Source organism: Mauremys mutica, chromosome 2, assembly GCF_020497125.1.
Source record: "Mauremys mutica isolate MM-2020 ecotype Southern chromosome 2, ASM2049712v1, whole genome shotgun sequence".
NCBI classification, from domain to species: Eukaryota; Metazoa; Chordata; order Testudines; family Geoemydidae; genus Mauremys; species Mauremys mutica.
In genome coordinates this window covers 125125740-125149477 of record NC_059073.1, presented here as the reverse complement: position 1 = coordinate 125149477, position 23738 = coordinate 125125740, and the positions used below count along the sequence as shown (strand labels likewise).

At 41.4% G+C, this 23738-nt stretch overlaps 1 protein-coding gene across 5 annotated transcripts in view; it reads right to left on the bottom strand.

Annotated features, from left to right (window-relative positions):
* PIGN (phosphatidylinositol glycan anchor biosynthesis class N) overlaps positions 1–23738 on the bottom strand; it is a 186697-nt gene that overhangs the window by 44222 nt on the left and 118737 nt on the right. For 3 of the 5 annotated variants that reach the window (XM_045003648.1, XM_045003649.1, XM_045003647.1), the window contains exons 19-26: positions 23055–23166; positions 16736–16844; positions 13665–13767; positions 11319–11421; positions 9034–9120; positions 5753–5808; positions 5161–5236; positions 3629–3702 (exon numbers count right to left, since the gene is read on the bottom strand). In XM_045003648.1, the coding sequence (XP_044859583.1) occupies positions 3629–3702; positions 5161–5236; positions 5753–5808; positions 9034–9120; positions 11319–11421; positions 13665–13767; positions 16736–16844; positions 23055–23166 (720 nt within the window). The remainder of the gene's footprint in view (positions 1–3628; positions 3703–5160; positions 5237–5752; positions 5809–9033; positions 9121–11318; positions 11422–13664; positions 13768–16735; positions 16845–23054; positions 23167–23738) is intronic. The other 2 variants (XR_006576677.1, XR_006576676.1) reach the window with 1 other exon arrangement.

The window sequence follows — 23738 nt, the reverse complement described above, 5'->3', positions numbered from 1 at the left end:
TCTCTCTTTCCCTCCCCACACACACTCTCCTGGGCTCCTTGTCCCAGGCTCTTCATTGAGCCAGTCTCAGTTCTCCTCCAACACCCAGCTCATTGTCAAATCATTCTATTTCCCCCCTTTGCCCCCATCCTCTCCACTGGTTCCTAGTTCCAGGCTCCTTGTTCAGCTAGTTGTAGTCTCCCCCACCCCTCCGAGACACTCGCCCAATCTCCGTGCTCAGCTCCCAGTCAGCTGGCTCCCAGTCTGTTCACTGTTTCCTCTCCTGCTCCCAAACTCCTTGCCCCACCAGCCCCAGTCTTCCCTCTCCCTCAGCTCTCAGTCTCCTTGCCCAGTTGGTCCCAGTCTTGTTTCTCTCTCCAACACCCATTTCAGTTCCAGTCTCACCAGTCTCAATCTACTCCTTTCCCTCCTCGCATCTGGCTTTTCTCCCTTCTGCAATTGAATTAGATGTCTTTCTCCTCCATTCTGCTCTCACTGAAAGCACAGGACAGACAAGCTCCCTGTTCTCACTTCTGGAGCCCAACTCCACTATGGCCTGGAACAGCTGGGAGCAACCATTCCCAGGAAAGTCTAGCTTCACCCCTGTAGCCCTGGTCTGGAGCAGTCCAGTCACAGGGAGACGCTGTCTGATCAGCACTAGCAACTATGATAGGCTAGACCAGGGGTTGGCAACCTATGGCACGCGTGCCAAAGATGGCACGTGAGCCGTTTTTTAATGGCACGCGACTGCCTGCTGGGACTCCGCATGCCATTAAAAATCCTGCCAACGCGGCAAGCTGCAGGGTCCGCGCTCCCCAGCCGGAGAGTCCAGCAAGCCGCCGGCCCCTTCTCTGCCTTCCCCTGGAGCCCTGCCGCCATGTGCGCAGCGCTCTGGGGGCCGGGGCTGCGCGCTTCCGCGGGGCAGCATTTGGCTCCGTGGGGAGGGAGACGCTCCCCGCTTATCCGGAGCCCTGCTGCCACGTGCGCAGCGCTCTGAGGGGCGGAGCAGGGCTGCGCGCGTGGAGGCAGGGCTCCGGATGAGCGGGGAGTCTCATGGTAAGGGGTCCGGGGCCGGGGGTTGGGTAAGGGGTGGGGGCAGTCAAGGGACAGGCAGCAGGGTGGGTGGGATCCCGGGGGGGTGGTTAGGGGCGGGAGTCTCTGGAGGCGGCAGTCAGGGAGCAGGGGGGGTTGGATGGGGCATGGGAGTCCCGGGGTCTGTTAGGGGGTGGGGGGTGGATAGGGGTCAGGGCAGTCAGGGAACAGGGAGCAAGGAGGGTCGGGGGGGTCTCTGGAGGGGGTGGTCAGGAGACAAGGAGCTGGGGAGGTTGGATGAGTCGGGAGTTCTGGAGGGCTGTCAGGAGGTAGGGGTGTGGAGAGGGGATGGACAAGCAGGGAGCGGGGGGGGAGGTTGTATGGGTCCAGAGTTCTGGGGGGGTCCTGTCAGGGGGCGGGGAGCGGTTGGATGGGACATGAGAGTCCAGGGGGTTCTGTCTGGGTGAGGGGGTGTGGATAAGGGTTGGGGCAGTCAGGGGACAGGTAGGAGATAGGGTCCTAGGGGGGCAATCAGGGGACAAGGGGCAGGGAGGCTTAGATAGGGGGTGGGGTCCCAGGAGGGGGTAGTCAGGACAAGGAGCGGGGGGGGGTTGGGGGTTCTGGGGGGGCAGTCACCCAGCCTTCTGCCCTGAGCCCTGACCGCCCCCCACACCCAGCCCTCTGCCCTGAGTCCTGCACCCCCCCACACACCCCAGGCCCTTGCCCTGAGCCCTGTACCACCTCTCTGTTGACTCCTTCACCCCCCACCCATGACCCCAGCCCTGACTCTGGCACCCCCACACATACCCAGCCCCCCTACCCTGACACCTGCACCCCCCACATCCCATGCACCCCGCACATCCCCACCCCCACCCTGAGCACCAAATGGGAGCTCCTGCACCCCCATTCACTTTCCCACCTGCACCCCTCACACCAAATGGGAGCTGCCCAGGTAAGTGCCCCACACCCAAACCTCCTGCCCCAACCCTGAGCCCTCTCCCTCATTCTAGCTCCTGGCCAGATCCTTCACCCCCAGCCCTGTGCTCAGTCCACTCCCACCCTCAGCTCAGTGCAGAGAGAGGAAGAGAATGGGCCAGAACCAGGGAGAAGGTAGGTACCCACTGTATGTGGGCAGGGCCGGGACCCCAGACCGGCAGCGAGCTGAGCGGGTCCGGCAGCCGGGATCCCGGCTGGCAGGAGCCAGCAGATGGAACCCCTGAGCAGCAGTGGGCTGAGCCGCTCAGCCCACTGTCGGTCTGGGGTCCTGGCTGCTGGCCCCGCACAGCCCGCTGCCGGTCTGGGGTTCTGGCTGCCAGACCCTTCCCAGCTGGGGTCCCAGTCGCAGGCCCCGCTCAGCCCACTGCCAGCCTAGGTGAACAGAACCCCAGACCAGCAGCAGGCTGAGCGGGCAGGTGGCATAGGATCAACATTTTAATTTAATTTTAAATGAAGCTTCTTAAATATTTTGAAAACCTTGTTTATTTTACAATACAACACTAGTTTAGTTATATAATATATAGACTTGTAGAGAGAGACCTTCTAAAAAACATTAAAATGTATTACCGGCATGCGAAACCTTAAATTAGAGTGAATAAATGAAGACTCAGCACAGCACTTCTGAAAGGTTGCCGACCCCTGGGCTAGACCATGCTCAGAGAGGACAGACTCCTCAGATATTTTGGCTGTTAAAATCAAGGAAGTCATTTAACTCATATAGATCATGTGATATGAGCTGGATTACCTGCACTCACATCTGCAAAGAAAGACCAAATATGGGAGGGTAGAAGATTGAGCAAGGAGTGCAGTGTCTTAAAAGTCAGGCTAGCATTAAATTACTATGGAGGGGCAGAAAGAAATCCATAATGAAAGTGTCTGGTCAAAGACTTGTTTGAGTCCCTTTTTAAAAAAATGCAATTTGTGGTAAGGTCAGTGCTACAAAGTTTTAATTTAGCTGGCTTGTACATACAGACGCTCCCGGGTTACGCAAACCCGCACTTACGGAAAAGGTCCATAAGCTCTTTTTTTGGGGGGTGGGGTGATGGGGTGGGGGGCAGCGTAACTGTCAGGTACACGTCCCCAACTTACTCAAAATTCGACTTACGCAAGGCGTTCCAGAACAGAATGCTTGCGTAAGTCGGGGAGCATCTGTATATTTTAAATAAACAATATTTCTACTATATGGAGATGCAATTTAAAATATGAAATTCTAAATTTAAATATTGCTTACTTTTTCTACATAAAGACAAAAGTTTGTTTGTTTGTTTGTCTCTTTTGTGTTTTAAATGCAGAAAACGAAATGTTTGATCATTCATACTGGGCCAAACTTTAAAATTCACCATAATTTTTTACTCATTTGTTACTGAGGCAAATTCCCACTGAAGTTAAGGAAGTTTCAGCCTGTGTAAGGAGTGAGCAAAAAGTGAGCTAAGTCATCAGAGTGGCTCATTGGTTAGTTTAGTCTGAGATCTGATAAATCCAAATTCTTTCAAAGTGAGTGAACTGGTGTACAAATGGAGTCTGATTCAGGGTATTTCACATCCTTACTAATTATACTGTTTGGCTGATTTCCATAATCAAACCCACTCCATCTACTACAGTAATAAAACATTTGCTGTACCTTTTAGAAGATAACTGGGTTGTGACTTGAACAGCTTCAAAAGCACATGACACAAGAACAAAAGGGATTACAATCTGTTTAAAACATAAATTGCATTATGGTTTAGAGCAACATTTGTAAAACAGCCTATCAGAACACCACTAATGATCATGGAAACATTTTCCAGCTTTTCAAATTGCCATTATGGGAAGCTTCATTGTAGCACATGTTATAAAAATAAAACATTGGCAAAGAAAGGGTGAAAACTCATTTGGCAGAGAATATACTTAGTAAACTGATACAAAATCTATGGCCATGGCCTACCTGAAGTGAAAAACTATGAGGCACCATGCAACTCAATGATTAAAACATATTAATGATCCTTGTTTCAGCTGATCCAGTCTAGCATTCATGATAAATATTTGAGCAATGCTGTAACACATAGAATTTGCAATATTTTACATGGTAGTTCCCAGAACTCCCAGTGTGAAAGGGTGATTTCAGCCCATGCACAAATGCCTGGATGTGGGAAGAACTGAGCCAAAAAAAGAATAAATACTCCACTCACTGTCCTCCAAGAGGACACAACTAAGTCAACCTGCACAACTTAATGAATTAAAAAAAATAACCTCTGAAATGTGTGCACTGCATTTTCTTTTTTTAGAACACACTTTTTTTAGCCACACTTCTTTAAGGCTAGAAGTACACAAAGAATCCACCTTTTAAAGACTGAACCTGTCATTTCTCAGCTCCTGCCTTTACAGCTGTTGGAAAGTACAGGTTGGGATGCAGATGTGGTCACATCTGGGGCAGAAAGGCAGCTGCAATTCCGCTAATGGTAAATACTGCCCAGCATCCAGCAGGTTTGGATTCAACAAAGCCCTGGACCAGACTCTGGTTGCTCCTCCACCCAAGTCTTCTCCTTGGGAAAAGAGGTGGCAGCGTGAACATATCACTGACTTTAGGCATAATCTAGCAGCAGGTTGTCTGCGCTGCTGTCCCTTAGTGCTGTCTAATGATTTCTGCCCTAGATGTCATCAGAGAAGCACTCCTAAACATTCTCTTCAAACAGGGAATGCCAGCATGGGCAGGGAAATGGGAAGTCCAATCTTTAAGAGACTATTTAATTTGTTTATTTTAAAAAAATCAGATAAAGTTTGCAAAAATGACAATAGTAAAAAAAAAAATCAATACATTTCTATTTAATACAATCTGGATGAATGGAGATAATATATATTTTCCCCACTTCCATTTGGGTATTATAAACAATGGGGAAAACGTAATGTTTTAAGTTATTTAATATCTATTCAAAGCTTAAAATTCTGATTTAAATATAATAAAATATATTTATCATGAGTCAGTCATGTATTCTGTATACTGAAGTCAAACACCCTTTATGGGTTTTATTTTCAGAAATTCTGTAGAAGCAGATAGTTGCACACAGGATAAAATGGGTTAATGAATCTCAGAAACATATATATTTTGTAAATTGAAAAAGAATTCCTGCATGCATGATGTATTTGAGAGAACTGCACAAAGATGCAATTACTAACCTTCCACACCAGCAAGCTTCCCATTACAAAGGGATTGAACACAGTCAGGAAGCAATAGATAGAGGTAGGATCAAAGCTAGAGAACCATGAAAATAATAAAATAAAAATTATTAAAATGCATCTTTGCAAACAGTATTTTCTATAAAAAAAGCAGAACATTTCATTTTTCCTGCTAATGAGACATTTTAGATTTTGTTCAAAGTATGAGCATGCAAGCCACTGTTGTTCAATTACTATTGTCCAAGCTCAAGTACAGTATTACTTAGCCTATGTATCTCCGCTTTTTCTTTCTCTGTGATTATTTACAGCCCAATTCTTCAAGGTACAGAGCTCTTCCTCAGGACTGAGTGCTCTCAACACCAACTAACAACTAATAATAGGAATTAAGGCAACTCAGTATCTTGCTGGACTGGTCCCTTACACCAAATACCATAGAAAATAATACTTAAATACAACCACCACTAGATTATTACACTATTCTTATTATTTTGCTTATGTTGGGCTGTTTTGCTAGGCATGTGCTATTTGAGTATTTTTTGCACTGTCTTCTCTTTTGCACTCAACTTCTCTCAACAGCATCAATAAGATTTACCTGTTAACAGAAGCTATATTTCCAGTACCAAAAAAAGCCGTCACGATGAAGAAAACCTAAATATGGCTAAGGAAAATCCAACACTAAAGTTACATAAAAGATCAAATAAAAACAACATGCTGAAAATTTCTTTTTCTATACCTGCCAATCCAGCACTATGAGAAGCTCATTTACTATTGTTATAGTTTGACATTACATTTAAAAGTATGAAATCAGATATCCTTGCCTGACTGAATTTTCAGATCCTGACTAAGTCAATTCTGACAGAGGGGAGCCCAGGTGCAAATCAGGTTAGTGACCGGTCTGTCCCAAAACCCGTCTGAGAGACCTAGGAGTCAGCATTTTTTCTTGTTCAACTGTGAAGGGGATACACTTCTTTATAACAATGCAGTTACACATTCAAACGTACGCACTTTTGTACATTTTCATGTGAGTGCTGTCTATATATCAATCTATACACATTTGTCTTTGTTGGGGAATTAGCTGTGGTTGTTGGTTTTAAAAATAAGACTAAATATTGCCAGCCTACCCTTCGACACTTTTGTTGTCCATATACCACAGCCCATCCATTATCCCATTGCTGCCCCTTACCTGCCGTTTTTCCTTTCTGCACATTCCACAAATATAGAGACAAGAAAGGTGGGGACAAAACCCTGATCTGATGGAATCTGTGTAGCTAAAAGGGTCTAAGGCATATTCTTTTCATACAGGTAAAACCTAGCTGCTACATAACCCCACGGAAGGGTGAGGGTGGAAGGTTCCTACCTCCCCTTAGTGGTGAAGCCAAGGGCCAATATCGTTTCTGATACCTCTTTATTCTGGCCACAGTTCCAGCAACCTTCCCCTAACTGTGAAGTGGGAAGGTAATGAAAAGGGACTCCTGCATCCAGGGTTCCCTGTGGGAGAAGGCAGGGGCTGGCATTGCCTCTCCTGACCCTGTCATGGAGTATTAAAATATCTCAGTACAAAAATTTCAATATTAACTATTCAATAGGGTCTTCAAGAATTTGCAAGCACATTTTTGGAAGGAATATGTGAGCACAAATAAAGCAATTCATAGCATCTAACTCCCAAAAGAATCACATTATTTCAGGTTTAGTAATCTAACAGTCTAACAATATTGCAAAATTCTTCCAGTTCAGATTTACAACAGCTACAGTTCTCTAATAAAACAGGAAAAAGCCCAATGGGCTGGGTTGCCGCCTAATCAAGATGCTAAGCATATGCAATCTGAATCTCCTTCTGGAAGATCAGGCTAACAAAGGCCTGAGGCTCCTCAATACAGGCCAACTCTCAAGCCCTAATTGGGACTCTTGATATGTTCTTTTAATTTAAAATAATTTCATGGTAGCAATATTACAGTTCAAGTTGAGAAGTCATTTCTTTCTTCACCACTATATAGTCATTAATAATATTCTAAACTAAAAAAAACCCTTTTGAGCTGAAATTCATTGTACTTGCTCTCATTAAAAAGGTGAACATTTTATTGAAACTGAACAAAATATATTCAGTTCGTTTAGTGTGCCAAAGGAAATACTACATTTGAGCTTTAAAAACTGTTCAATATTTTTTTGCTTAATCAAAAAAAAGCTTATTTTTAAATTTTCAAATATGACACGAGGCCAGGACTAAATACCCCATTAATTTTGCTAAATTTTAAATGTTTTGTTAAGAAATAGCAAAGCTGTAAATGAAAAAGATAACCTTACTGTACAGTAAATAAAATTGCTTTTAAAGTACCCACCTAAATCATATTCAGGTTCAGGATGCTCTCTGAACCCAGAAAACCATTCGCTCATTCTTTCCTTAGCTCTGATTTTCCTCCACAAGGACAGCATCAAACCTCCTGGACTTTCTTCTGGGCCCTGGTGTTCTACAACAATGGCACTCACAGCTGTACACAAGTTATGCATGGGGCATACCACTGGCAGTGGAGAGGAGCAGCAGCACTGGCCGCCCCACTGCTACTCAGCTTTGGTCCCACCAGTCCTCCAGTGTGACAGGGGAGCTGCGGGGCCAAACCAGAGTAGTGTTGTGAGCCCCCCGCCCCCATCCATGGAGGCCACAACACTCAGTTTTGGCCTCACGGCCCCTTTGTCACAACAGAGGAGCTACAGGGCCAAATCTGAGTGGGCACACTGGGCAGAGGGGCTGCCAACACTGCTCCTCCTCACCACCAGCTCCTGCACCAGGGCTCCCTCTCAGTGGCCTGTCCAGACTTGCCCCACTTCCAGCAGCCCATGTCCCCTCTCAGAGATGGCAAGTGACAGTACATTTGGGCAGGTCAAGCTGGAAGGCAGGGGCTGAGCATTTGGTAGCAAGGTGGAGTTTCAGCAGCTTCAGCAGGGTTGGCTCCACAGGGATTGATGGTGTATACAATGAGAAACATTTGTTTTGGGGCACTCCATTCTATGAATTCAAACTTTGTATGCTCTGGGATTTTGGTTTACCCTCCTCAGACTGGTGCCTACAAATGAAATTGCTGTGTACTCCATAGAGTACAAACCAAAGCTCGGGAATCAGGCTGCCAAACATGCCAGGTTCCTTCTAATGTAATAAAAAGTATGCTGGGGTCCTAACTCTTTCTTTTCTCCTCCCTCAGCCCCACCCACTATGATAAACCCATTTCCCCACTGACCCCATGCTAAATCTTCCTAGAAAACCCTCTAATCTTTCTTGTATTTGACAAATTCACTACAATGGATTTCAAATCTCCCTCAACTACCCCCAACCCAGTGACAATCATATTCTTTCACAGCTACCCCGTCTTCACAATAAAAAAAAAGAGGAAGGGGATTATTAGAAACAATTTAGTTTTAGGAACGTTTAGTGTCTGAAGGATCCGGCCCTATGTTTGCTTATCATCCCATCCACGAGAGTCAATTTGTGACATTAATAAATATAATATAATATAATATAATATAATATAATATAATATAATATAAAAACAGTAATAATTTTAGCATAAACCTTTCTTAAGGGACAAAGAAAGGAGTTTCAGGTGGGTACAGTTTGAACCAGCCTGTGCATCAGCAGATCAACTGAGAAATTAGCCTGGTATTTTGAACAAAGGCCTTTAAAAGAAATCCTTCTTTTAAAAGACAAGACCTTCTAAAAATCTTTAAAAGAGGCTGTTTGTGTATGAATTCAGCAGTAACCCGAGCAAGATTGCTAAATACAGTACATTCTGAAATTGACCATTGTGCCACTGTCCAATCTTTTCACTGGAATCTAAATTACTGTGTCATAATCACTGCTTTCCAAACAAGGCAAAAGGATACAAAGAAAAAAGACCTGCGGATATCATCCAGGTGGAGTTGCCGAAACTGAGTTATATCAGTAGTATAGGAGAAGTTGAGAACAGCAAGCTGTGAAGATAGCAAGAAGAAATCAATACATTATGTCAGGTGGTTCACTTTGATACTAAGAATATATTTTAGTTGATTCAATGAAAAATTAACTCACTTCCCTCTCAACAGACAGATCCATTTGTGATGAAGCCTGTAAACTTTTCCTATAGTTTTCTTATATTTTAATGAGTCTGCCAGAAAGATATTGTATTAAGTAGAGTGACCATTGATCAAATGAACCCAGCAGAGCTTCTGATGCTGTCTTCGGTAAGAAACAACTCCCCGACCTTTGGTTTACTATTTTGCTCCCTTTTCTTTTCCCCTGTCCTAAGTGTGTGTTTGTTTTTAATACATTTTCACTGCCCACAAAAACAGGTAGATAAAGATCTCCTAATATAAAGACTGCAATTATCCCCAAGGTGAGGTATGGTGTGAATGAGGATACTGAAAGAGTCTTCAGCTTCTATATGCTGCTCTCAACATGACACCTCTTGACCTGGGGAGAAATTGTCTTCAGAGTTTAAGAGGGAAATGAACTTCTTTTCAATGGAAAAAGAAAATCCCATGTGATGGATCTGAAATACAGGCCACATATTGCTTAAAAATAGTCTCACATCAGCAGAGACCTGACTGAATTCCTAAACGCAGGACTTTTTGGCAGACATTAAAGGTGGGGCTCTAGAGGTGTTGTGTTGTACTGCTGTTGCTGTTTTTGTTTGTTTTAAGAAGACTAGAAAAATAAAGTGAAAGATTTCTTCTCACTGAAAGCAAGACAAAGGTCACAAAATGTAAAGGAAAAATTATAATGCTACCGAATCACTGTTTCAAGCTTACATATATTCTTTTCATTCATAGTTGATTCATATGGTCTCATAAGCAGAACCCAAACCATGCATCTTTCACACTGTGCTTGGATTTCTAGTATTTAAGCTTTAAGGAAACAGGCCCATGTGATACATATAAGCCTCACCTTGTTAAGTTATGTAAACAAATGTCAATATTCACCATTTGCATTTCTAATGCTCTGCCTTGTATCAATAAATGTTATATCTGAAGTTTTAAAATTGCATCCCTGCAGGTAAAAAATACAGTAATTGCCAGATCAGCGCTTCTGAATGCTTCTGCCTCAATTTTACCCCCTGACTTTTCTCCCTGACTAAGGCATTATTAATCTCTGAAATCTGCTATCCCAGTTTGTAGCTCAACAGGGTATCAATATGCCACTGAGCTGACTACATATAGACTACAAAAGCAGTGAAGGCTCAGAACTGTAGCTTCCCCTCTACATAACTCTGGCAAATTCCAAAGCATCCTTGCCATTGATTCTCTCTAATGATAATCAATGACGATAGATTTCTGGGAAATAGGGAGGGCATGGTATTATACCTCTTGCCCAGCTCAGAATGGCTGGAGATCTCTGTAATAGGCATTTTGGTTCTAACCAACTCAAGGGCACAACAGCAGCTTAGACAAAGAATGGAATTGCGATGTGACCATAGGTTCAGAGCATCACTGACATAATAAATCTCAAAGGCAAGGAAATTATATTGATACATAGTGTAAACCCCTTCTGAGGGCAAATCCAAGAATTTGCTAGCGTAAATTCAATTAGCAGCACTGTCTGCCTGATCAGAAGTATAAGACCACACTGATAAAGACAGGCAGGCAGAAATTAAATGACTCTACAAATATTTCCTTTGGGTAATTTCAGAAATCAAATGACTATTTCTTCTCAGCCTCCGTCACCATACCCCTGTGCTAGTCATTTTATTTATTTAGAATTTCACATCTGAAAAACAGACAGTATCATTATACTTATCCTAGGAAGGACTTTCACTCCTTATTTTGAATGAGTATTAAACTCAACAGTTCCATCTCTAACCTACAGAATATACTGCTTCAGTCATATTGATTTCCTTCGGTCTTAGAAATAGCTCTACTATGGACTATATCAAATAAAATATTTTATAAATCTCTTTTATATTTCCTTATGAGATGGACACCTGATATAGGTTTTCCATACTCAAAGAATATGTATGTGAGCTTTGCTACAAACTGTTCAACAAAAACTGCTAAAGATATTTAAAAGAACATAGTGTGCCTAGAAGAAAAACCATGATGAAACAACTACAGCCATCACTGGGCAATCACTTCATACTTTTCTAGTGGAGCAGTTTTTTGATGATGAATCAAGAATAACTGTCTTGAAATGCTACCTTTGGTTTAAGTGAATCGCCATAGTGCTGTAGTACTTCTTTTTCCATATATATCCAAGAAAACATCAAACCAGATAATACCAGGGGAAAGAGAGCTTCATATCTGAATAAAATGATTAACATAATATTAAATATATACATATAATCATAATAAGCATAACCTATTCAATTATACAAATAATGTATGTACTTTGAGATTGACTCCCTGTTAATCTGAACTATATCATGTCAGAGATCTATAAAACACTTTAATTTTGTCTGAGGGGAATGTGCGGTGGGAATTTAAAGATGCTGGAGTCAACTGGCTGGAGGTCAATTGACGTGCAGTAAGATGGGAGGAAGATGTTAGTTTGCTTTGGACAGTTTATGTTTTGCAACTTCTCTGTTATTATGTTTTTAAATGTATGTCAACGGTATACATTTAAAAGAGAGCCCAGGGCTTCAGATGGGCACCGTTTGGTGTGAACTTTCGTTAGAAAGAAATTGAAACAACATAAATAGAAAAACATCTCTCTCTCTCTTTTTTTTTTTTAAAGGTTTGGATGGTATTTTTTGTTAGTTCACTAAGGCTCTAGAATCCTCAAACTGGCTTAAAAGCTACCTCCACTACCTAGTCAGTCTGATCATTTATGGGTGCAAGTGAGTTTTTGAGCACTCTGAATTGTTGAGATTCCATCTAGGGGTACAAGAACTATTTCTAACTTATACTTCAGTCTAAATTTGCCAAAATTATTCCTACAGGCTTGTCCAGAGGTAAGCTGCTATACTGAAATAACTCCCCATCTAATCACTTGTATTTCTGAATAACAGTGTCCACACGGCAATTGCAGCTCCAGTCAATTTCCCCAAGTATACTCGCCTAAAAGATTATGGTTTTTTTTTGCAAAGTGTAATCCATTCCCCATTAAATATGCCCTGAACAGGATAGTGAGACAGAAAAAATGTGGGACCCTTATGACTGGCCAGTACAAGGTCATCTTCATCCTGAGGTTCTGGAGAATCATCTTTTAGATATAATGCAGGCTACTTTCTTAATAGGGTCTATCAGTCCTTTGAAAAAATCTGACTTCACTGGAAACTCCCCTTGGAAGAGATTTCCCCCGCCTTCAAGATCATCTGTTCCCATCATGCTCCATTTAAGCCAGGGGTCTCAAACTCAAATAACCACGTGGGCCACATGAGGACTAGTGCATTGAACTGAGGGCCGCATCACTGACACCCCCCCGTCACTGCCTCTGGACCTGCCCCCACTCCACCCCTTCCATTAGGCCCCACCCCTACCCCACCTCTTCCCACCCCTTCCCCGCCCCAATCCAACCCCTTCCCCGAAGTCCCCACCCCAACGCTGCCCCGAGGGGGTGCAGAAAGGGTGCAGGGTGCTGCGGGGGCTCAGGGCAGGGAGTTGAGGTGCAGGTGGTGTGCAGGGTGCAGCAGGAGCTCAGGGCAGGGCGTTGGTGGGTGGGATGCAAGAGGGTGAGGGGTGAGCAGTAGGTGGCTCAGGGCAGGGAGTGCAGGAGCGGAGTGGGATGTGGCAGGGGGCTCCTTCCCCCTCCCCACCCAGCCCGAAGGGGCGTGCTGCCAGCTGCTTTAGACAGTGGTGCGGAGCTCGCAACGCCACAGGGAGCAATCCCGCGGGTATGCAGAAGGGCAGGGGGTACGCAGGGAGCTTGGCGGGCCACACGCAAGAGCCCTGGTGTTTGAGACCCCTGATTTAATCCATGGCTACACATGAATGTCAAGCAACTCAGAGAGGAAAATTCCTTTTTCTGCTTGAGGATGCACCAGCTTTAGCCATGACAGAAAGACTGGATTCAGCACTTCCATAAATCTGAGTCTGAGATGACAAAGAGAAAGATATAGGAGGGACACTGACTGACATCATCTTGGCCCACTGAGGAAAAAACTAAGTCTGTGGAGCCCAGCAGGACATTTCAATCCAGAATTGTTTAGAGGATGTGCCATGACTTTCTCTACACAAGAGAAGGTTTAACTACTGCTCTTTTATAAGGACATTACACAAACATTTTTCGCTCCTTTGTTTTGTAGTTGCACCAAAATAACAAAAGATGTAAATTAAAACCAATTTTGTTATTTCGGTCCAAGTTTGTATGTGTACACATCCTACAACCCACTGCCTCAGGAGTGTTGGAGAAATAAAGTGCATGTAATTTAAGAGAATTATCAGCATTTTATGTAGTTCATTCAAAAGGTAAACTGTGGATTTTACTAGGGAGCAAACTTTCCATCTTTATAAGAACATTCACAGATTTAGTAACTTTTTCACATTCAACACTTAAATATTTTATTAGGACAATATGCACCAAGCTGTAATAAAAAAGGAAGTACCCTGTGCTGAGGAGCAGGTAGGGTGACATCAAAGAGAGAAGTATGCTAAGCAGTCGCTGGAAGAAAAACGTGGGACTCAGTAATGGCACAAACAAGGATGAGGCTGTAACAAACAGAGAACCATATGTCATTAACACAAGGATAAGAGATGTATTATCCTATTTACACTACAAAGACAAAATGTCACACCTTTGCAAATATTATGCATGGAGGTTCAAGCCAGATCATATTTGCCCTGGTCCATTTTCTGGAGTTACTTTTGCTAAATAATTTAAGTTACTAAATTATTTAGTTTTTCTTAACATTTACTAAAATAACTCTGTATTCTCTATCATATTAATTGTTGAAGAATGTTGTCAAATTTTGAAAATGCTATTGAAAACATTTTATGTGTAAAATAACATCTATTTATCAATTTTCAGTCTCGAATGAGCAAAAATAGGAATATTTAAAAGAAGCTACTGGTGGCACATGGGAAATTGTAATGAACAAGCCTCTCCCTTTTGAGACCTGGATTAATATCAAAATTATTTCACTAGTGAAACAGGTGACTTTCTTCAACCAAGTATTGAGTCCACTTGCAGCTTTGCATCGTAACTTGTGGGATTCTACGCATAAGGCAGGCTCTGAACAGGGAGGAGGGCAGGTCAGGACTGGCAGTAAGGAAGTAAGCATGGCACCTGCCCTCATTTTACCCATCTCATGTGATTACTCCCATTTATGGTTTTACAATGTTAGGAGAGATTCCTTTCCCTACCATGGATGGCACTGAATGACTGCTTGGCAGACTATGTTTTTTATCACATCTCTGAAACATCAAATCAAGTATTATCATTGATGGTGTGACAATGAAAGTCCAGACACCCCCAAGGGCAGAACTCAAAAACTGAAACCCCAGAATAAGGGTTACACCAGCTGACTGAATACTGTATTACTGTACTATAAAACTATACCAAGTAGGGTCTTTTATGAAAAGCTTGTAACGTGCTGAAGTTAACTGTCATTATGAGATCCATATGCAGGTTATGGTTATGAATGTATGTGTATATACAGAAAATTGTAATAGTGGTGCAACTTCAGCAACATGTTGGCTGGACAATTGCTAGACGCTTGAATCCAGTCTCTTCTGGTTAGAGAGGCAGTCCTTCCCTGCCTACCTCCCCAGCCCGAAGTGACTGGATTCAAGTGCCCAGCCATTGTCCAGCCAAGGAAAAAACAAAACAAATAGGAACAGCTTGAATCTCAAGGCTTATTTACACTATCTACGCTGACAGAAGGGCACCTCCCATTGGCATACGTTATACACCTCCCTGAGAGGCGGCAGCTAGGTCAACGAAAGAATTCTTCCATCAACTTAGTGTTGTCAACAGAGGGATTTAGGTCTGTTTAACTACGCTGCTCAGGGATGTGGATTATTCACAATATTATGGTTCTGCTGAAATATTCAACACATCTGTAGTACAGGATATGGAAGAATTTTTGTACAATTAGCTTTATTTTTGTCATATAGCCACCCACTCCACAAACATCATCCTCTAGGGTCTAGGCACATGAGCAGAGGCAATTTCTAGCATGTCTTTCCTTGTAATTCTAATAATCTACCCTCCTCTACCCAACTGGCTTCCAATTTAAAAATATTGTTCTCTCACTTGCTGCTGTGAGTAAAAAAATCACACAGAAAACTAGCTAAGACTGCAGTCCTGCACTGAGATCACTGCAGGTGGACCCCAATGACTTCTATGATTTTCTTCACTGGTAGTGATTTGCCTACACAAAACTCACCACAGAATTGAGGTCCAATTTATAATACAAGATATACAGGAGAAAGGATGACAGTACTGTAAAATGCTCAAAATAAAACTGAAAAGAATGAGAAAAGCATGTTTTCCCTAATAATGTTCAGTTGTACTAATCTTAGGTATTACTGTAAACTATTCGGTACATAATGCTCAGACAGAAGCATGATTGTTAAAATTGAAAGTGTCTCTTTAAGATATAGCAATTTCACCAATATAAAAATGCATACAGCATATAAAACATCAAGTAACCAGACAACAAAGGTCAACAGTCTAGTAATAAACAAAGGTTACATTTTTGTTTTTGAGTTTTAGCAGAAAATTGCTATCAAGCCTTAAATGGGATTATTTACTTCTGAAACAAATCCCTACATTCCTAAATTACTATAGTCATAGATAAAGATAATTTTGGAATCTGCCTCTACCAGAACGTCTACAAATGCCTAAAATCCATTGGGAGATTACTACGGAGATTACTTTTATAACAGAAAGACTGATGGTTTCACGTTACTATATTTCACATTATCAATAAGTAGATTATCTAGTAGAGCTGTGCTTACGGTAATCATAAATTCTTAATGTTAGGATCATATGAAAATCCACAGAGTTCTATGTTGTTCCTTTAATAATGATATTAAGCCTTTAACAGATGTTTAACATATACTACTATCTGACCACAAATATTTTCTGAGGCAGTTTTGAACAGTTCTACTACATGCTCACTGATGCACCCAATTTTCTTTGCTGTTATGTTTCAGAAAAAATTGAAACCACAGCTGATGCAAATAATTTTTCTGAAACAACATTGTATCACTTTGCTTTGTTAATTGTTTTGCATATAGACTTAGATTTTTTTTTTAACTTGTAGCCAGGGAAGAGCAATCTGTGTAATTAATTTGTTTTAAAAAGGCATACTAGAGCTGTGCAAAACTTTCATAAAATAAAAATTATTTATAACTCGAAGTTTTCACATTTCATTATGAACTTAAACTTGAGCCATTTTTGTAGACATTTTATTGTTTCATATTTCCTAGGAAAATTTGACCAATTTTAAAAATAAAAACAGGCCTAGATTTTGAGCAAGGATTACTTTTGCAGGATGAACAGAGCTACATAAATTTAAAATATGGTGTGGTCAACAAAACAAAATTCTAAAACAAAATTTAGAAAATTACATGAAAAAAGAAAGTGTTAGTACAAAGATCAGGGGGAAAATCTCTTCTCCTTTTCCTGAAAATTATCTGTAAACTGGACCTGGATAGAAGGTCTTCTTACCTAGTGTTGTCCAACTAATGATTTGATTAATTACAGGCAGTCCTTGCTTATGATGAAGACTGCTGTGGGTACTGTTCACAACATATGTTGAAAGTGCTATGCTCAGCATCTAAAAGGAAAAAAATACTTCAGACTAATAAAAACAGACAGTTAATCTGGTGGGTTCTCCTAAACTAAATGAAGAATATGTAAACTATTGTTTCAAGCTTGCATAACTGCCTCGCCCAGATCAAACCGAATCATTATAAGAGAAGGGAGGAGGGAATGTATGAGAGCAAGACAGATTTAAATATCAAATATTAAAATAAAGATTTATAACAACAGAGGTACCTTTTGTGTTCTTATCTTTATAGATCAGAGAAGTCTTACAGTGGATCATCAAGCAAGAGTATTTAACATATTGTTTTATACTCAGTTCTAATGAGTCCCTAATGTTTGTCCTTACCTCTGCCCTATAAATGTTGGACTTTCATTCTAATTACAAGAAAAATGGCTCTACTTATCTCTTGCATTCAAAGTCTACCAAGGCAGCATTTTCCCTGTTGACATTTAGTTGTACTTGGGTTTATATAAAAAAATATAAAAGTGGGTGGAGGAGTCCTGCAGTGCTTAAGGTGAGATTCATTTTTAATCTACTCTCCCCCAGCACCATCAGCAAAAATCAGGGTGGGAAATGCAAAGGGAGAAGGAACTACTAGGTTACAAGAGGTAAATTTCTTGAACTGGCTATTCTTTAAAGATTGGTGTCCTTTGATTTGCTGTCAGATAGCTATAAAACAACACAAGAAAACTCCTTGATAACCTAACTAAAGATGGCTGTGTTACTTTGGAGCGAGACAACAACGAATCAAAGAAATCATTCCAACTTGAATTTCAATTATTATTATATAGTAGCAACATTGTGGTAGTGCTAAAAAGCAAAATCAGTTTCAGCAACACAGTGCTAGGCATTTTACAAGCAATATGAGATTTAAATGATATTAAGCCAAGTGAAAGAGAGATGCTAATTATTACGCCATAGTATTGCTTATTGTTTGCTGTTGTAAGTATCCTTTGAATATCTGCCATTCACACGCCATACACAGTGACATCTAGTGGTACTTGCAAAAATCACATGCTTCATAATAGGGAACTTTTATGGCCTGATTTTCACAAGTGCAGAACACCTGAAGGACCTATTTACTTTCATCATTTTTAAAAGTCAGGCCATAAGCGTATACAAGAGATATAAAATACATATATATTTCTGCATACATCTACACTGGCTAATAATAAGTGGTAGACCTCAAAAAGCTCAGAGGATCAGCTCAGTCAAGCATCCATACATTGGAAAACACTTGCAGGATTTAGAGCAGCTTGATAATCCCCCTTCCCTTTAATATTCTTCTTCAGCTTGGAAAATAATTTGGTGCCCTAGGGATTTGGCTGCCTTTCAGCTATGCCCTACTCACTGGTGAAATCAAATCACACCCACTAAGGGATATTCCCCATACAGTACACTTCACACCTCTGTGGTGACCGGGGCAAGTGAGCAAACCTGCCAAAATGGCATCAAAGTGGCATCAAAGCTTTTGGGAATACCTAATTCTGGAGACATAAAAATGTTCAGGCCCGTTGCAGCTTGCGTTCAAAAAAAGTTTCTAGTGCTTGTGAAAACAACTTTGAAAATGTAAACCCAGAGCCAGAGTTGAAAAGCTTGTCCTTGATTTTTCCTAAAGCTCACAGGTTATTCATGATCCCAGCCCTACAGCTGCTCAGAGATGGCCTCTGGGGTCTGTAAAAAACACAGCCATAGGTCTCAGCTTCTGAGAGGACACCAGACCAATTCAGGGGTAAAGAAGGTGGTATCTGAGCTACTACTATTGATGCCCCCTCCCAGTCAGCAACTGAGGCAGTTCGTCTGCTAAGCAACCAACATGATCTACAGACACAAGGAAAGAGAATGGTGCAAGAGAGAGCTTGGAGTAAGCCTAAGACTGGTAGCCAAGAACTCCTGTGTTCTACTGCCAGCATTGACAATGACTTCTATTGTGGCCTTAATCAAGTCACAGTCTTCGTTAATTTCCCCATCTGTAAAATGAGATTAATAATTTACCCATTTCACAGGGAACGTGATACCTTCACATCCACATGAAACTCAGGTCTCTTAGGAGCCATAACTGAGTCCCATGTTTGTAACAAATGGACAAAACAGCTTCCTGTACTACACTGGCTTCTGTACACAAATCTGCTGTGACACCTCTGTGATTAATTTAAACTAATGTGCACTCCAGTGAGAGAATTTTAAGAGATTCAGTAAACACTGTATAGTTGGCAAATGATAAGTATCCCACATTTTTCCCCATTCCTGAAGTCTTATGATTATTGATTTTTTAAACACAAAACTGTATTAAAAAAAACAATACCCTACTCTCTATATTGAACAAAGTGGTTTAACACCATCAACAACAAACCTTTGTTTGCAATTTTTATCTTTATAGACTACAAGGGAGTAATTAGTACTTTATAGCTCAAATAAACAGTGAATCGTATCAAGCCGGAGAATTAGGTCTAAAACTGAAGTCAATACGAGAATAGGGCTCAGGAGTGGAACAAAGGGTCTATCTTTGAGAATTATCCTGCTGCCAGACAGGAAGGAGTGGGTTGATGGCAAGGATGCTGCTGGAGATAAAATACATGCTGTCACTGTTTTTACCTACCCTGAGACTACTGCTGCCAGATTGCAGAAAATGCTGATAGTAGCTTCCTCCAGTGACCTGTTGACATAGGTGGCACCAAGTCTCCACATGGATCTTTCCTGCTGAAGTAGAGAAGTGAGCCATCAAGGCCTGTCTGCCACCCCACCACTCCAAAAGGTCCAGCTGACAAAAGGTCCAGCAGTTCACCAGCGGATTCCTTATCCCTCAAAAATCCATGCTGTTTGCAGGCATGGAAGGCTATGAGTGCCTAGGCTCACAGCACCTCAAAAAGCTAAATGGTAAGGAAAGAAATGTGCCACAAGACAAAGCCAGACTGCAGGGTCCTATGTCAAAGTGCCAACCTAAACAGGGGAAGGGAAGTGGTCACAGTGGCAGCATCTGCAGTAAACAGTGGACTAGGAAGATGGGATGTACTGGAACGGGAAAAGAGTAGGAAGATATTTGAATCTCCTGTCCCCCTCCTTAATAAAGAAGGTTGATCCCCTAAGATTTCTTCAGTCTGGGCACTCTCTATCCAAATGCCACCAGAACATCCAAACAGTAACGATTCATGAAAGTATACAAGAACCATGAAGTTCCCAAACTCATCCACTAAGGCTGGGTCTTCTTTGGACAAAGAAAGGGCAACAAACCAGATGTAATAAGCCTTGATCCTCTCCAGAGATGTTACCTCAACTTTCTAGAGGCTAGTCCTGAGCCACTTGGGCAAATTAGTTCTGTGATGTATTCTAATGATTGGTTCCTATGTAGGAAAGCTTTAAAGGTCCTACAGAAGTATAAATTATGCCCAATCTTTCATTTCTGACTTTTGGGTTATGACACACACTGGGAGGGAAGACATCCTAATTCAGATGAAATTCCAAAACACCTGCAGCAGTAAGGTCAAGCAAATAAAAATATCTTCCATGCCCTTGTGGAGAGTATTACAGAGTTCCTGGCAGGAAAGCAGCTCTCTTAACCAAACAACAAGCAGAAGAAATCACCACAAGAAACTTTAAGTCAGTTGAAGTCAAAAGACTCAAAAGGGGGTGCACATAGCCTCTAGCAAAACTGCTAATTAAGAGAAAGAGGGAAAGGATGAATGACAGGATTTAGGGCACCCAGACTAGGAAAACAGGACCAGGAGAGGAGAAACCGTTGTCTCTGACAGATCCATCTGAACAGAAGCAGGAACATGCTCCAAAAAGCAAGAGGCCTGAAGAGGGAGAACCACCCTTCTCTGTTGAGAAGAGAAATTCTGCCCCCGCTGTTTAACTGATCAGCTCTGGAAGATGCTGGCAGAGAGACTAAAAGAATCTTTAGCACATGATTAAAGCTGTTGATGGTCAAAGGACACAGAATTTTTTCTCAGCTGATACAGGTACCTCAATGAACCAATTAGTAGCTGATAAAGAAATATCCGCGAAATAGGTAGCTGTGGCAAACTGAGCCACCCTGCCCCTCAAGTCAAAGATCCTTCTAGAAATATAAACAAACAAAAATCCAACTTATGTCTTATTCACTGGGTCCTATAGAGAAATGTTGGTGTCCAGAGGAAAGGAGGTCTGGCTTTTTCTGCCATGCTGTTACCATGGAGTGCACTTCCTAGGACACTAGACAAGAAGCTGGAAGCTACTACTGAGTTTGTACCGTTTGGAGATGATATAGGAAGAGGTACTTTGGAGCCCAGAGTGACAGAGGTGTGTCTTCAAGATTCTGTTCAGAGAGATGAACAGGTAAAGCTGTTTCTCATCTTCCAGGAACACCAGCAGTCTTCTGAGATCCTTTTTCCTTTTGGGCACCTACAGCTTGATAGCAACTAATACATTTTTAACAATGAAGAAAGATCCATTTGTGAAAGTCTGCATACGGCCTCTGTAATCTGCTTTTCCAAATCCAAGTCTGAATTAATCTCTCCTTTCTCACACTCTGAGGAAGAATGGAGGGATGAGAACCATGGTCTGGGTCCCTTCTTCCTTTGGAGAGAGACTGGGGAGACTTTTGAAATAAGATCTAATGGAGACTACTGATTAGTTATCAATGAAATGAAGGAACCACTACTCAAAGGGTCATTTGGGGAGCTCCAGAAGGTCTTCACTGAACAACCAGAGAAAAGTTACCTATCTCATAGAACTGGAAGGGACCCTGAAAGGTCATCGAGTCCAGCCCCCGCCTTCACTAGTAGGACCAAGTACTGATTTTTTCCCCAGATCCCTAAGTGGCCCCCTCAAGGACTGAATTCACAACCCTGGGTTTAGCAGGCCAATGCTCAAACCACTGAGCTATCCCCCTCCCCCGCGATGAAATCAAGTGTTTTGAGAGTGGGTAGAATTTCCTGAATTTGCTTATCTGACTCACGAGTAGTCTGGCATTTTCTTTCCCTTCTAACTCCAGGTTCGCTTCTATGGGATCCTCCACTAGCCCCCTATAAGGCTGCATTTCCAGGGACCTGGGATACTACAGCACTTGTTTTGAGACATGCAACTGAGAGAGCCACTGCCTGCCAAATGACAGTTATGAAAATTTTAAATGTTTAAATGTGGAGCTAAAAAAAGTGGCCCTGGAAATTCACACACTTCTTTTCATGGCACTGAGCCAAAGAGGCAAAAAATGTTACCTTTGTGCACATATGCACACATCTTTTAAAGAGCGACAAAGAGTCTTGTGGCATCTTGTAGACTAATAGACGTATTGGAGCATAAGCTTTCGTGGGTGAATACCCACTTTGTCAGATGAACACGTATTCACCCACAAAAGCTTATGTTCCAATACGTCTGTTAGTTTATAAGGTGCCACAGGACTCTGTCACTTTTTACAGATCCAGACTAACACAGCTACCCCTCTGATATTTTAAAGAGGCATTTTAGGCACCTGATTTTTTAGTGTTTTTTTATCTGTACTGTTCAATCTTCAAGATTAACTCCATGATGTACTGAATGCATTGTTTAGGTCAGTAAGAAATTTCAACAACGTAAAATCATTCATAAGGCTTAAAAAAAATTATTAGAACTTAAGTCGGGGGTAGGGTGGGGGACAAATGCTGTAATAGATTTAAAAATGAAGACAACAGATGTGCAAACTTTCAAAATCCTTCCTGTAATTTATAATTAACATATATTGTGAAAGAAATACCCAACAATTTCAGAAAGCCATAGGTAATTCTCAACTTTGCCATGATAAAATAAATGGATTTAACCAGCAGAAAAGAACTAAATTACAGATTCATGTTATTCTTCAAGTTCAAGCCAGAAATCGAAAAGACAAACCCTTATGACCATACTGTGACCTTGAATCAGCAAATGTAGTTTACTCAAAGGTCACTGAAAGTTACACATGTGGATTGAAGGTAAGACATTGACCTTGAAGAGGAAGGCATATAAACATATGTAAATGTGTGTGCGTGTGCGTACGTACACGCATCAATATACACACACAGAGAATGAATATCTGATACTGCAAATATTACCACATTTAAAAGTGCTTACTACTATGAGTATAGTCTCATTAAAAAAGTAGTCAATTGGATAACTCCTGATAATAAAGAGAACTTCCTGACAGAGTTTGCAGGACTGGGTCCTTAGTAGTACATACAAATATACATATAAAAATCATTTCAAATTTATTGAAAATTAGCAACTGACCTGAAAAAGGAGTATTGTCAGATCTTTCTTAGGCACATATTTATTTTTGATTTTACAAAGACATGCCAGGGAGAGGGAAGAGATCAGGAGAATCACCAAACCTGCTACTGTTCTGTTAAACAAACAAACAATTATTAAAATGTCCCTCTTTATAAAATTCTCATAAGAATGATTTTCCCATAGGATTTTTCTCACAGGAATGAAACTAGTCATCTTACAAAATTACAGCTATAAACATTCAGAAAGCATCTAAAACCCATCTTTGGGAACCAGAGCCAAGGGGTTAAAATTAATGATGTGACAGATGTTTTTTGAAGGCTTGTCATCCATAAACATTCACTGTGGCCTTCTTTTTTCTCTATCCTAGGTCTTTGTTTTGTTTGTGTGTCTTGTTCATCATGTTAACATAACACCCATCATTCTTCGCTTTCTTTGAATTACTTTCTTTGCAAGTCTATGAGTTGAATTACAAAGATCTGTGATTTAAAGTAATTTGCTTCAAGGTTTTTTGGGTCACCTTAAGAAATTGCATTTAAATGATAATATATATTCGTGGTAGTACAACAGTCTGATTCTGATAGAAAGAATGTCACTATTCATCATATAATTTCTTTTTTCTTAAAAGACAGTTTCAACTCACTTGAATAGAATAATCTAAGTTTTGTTTTATTTTACAGTAACTCC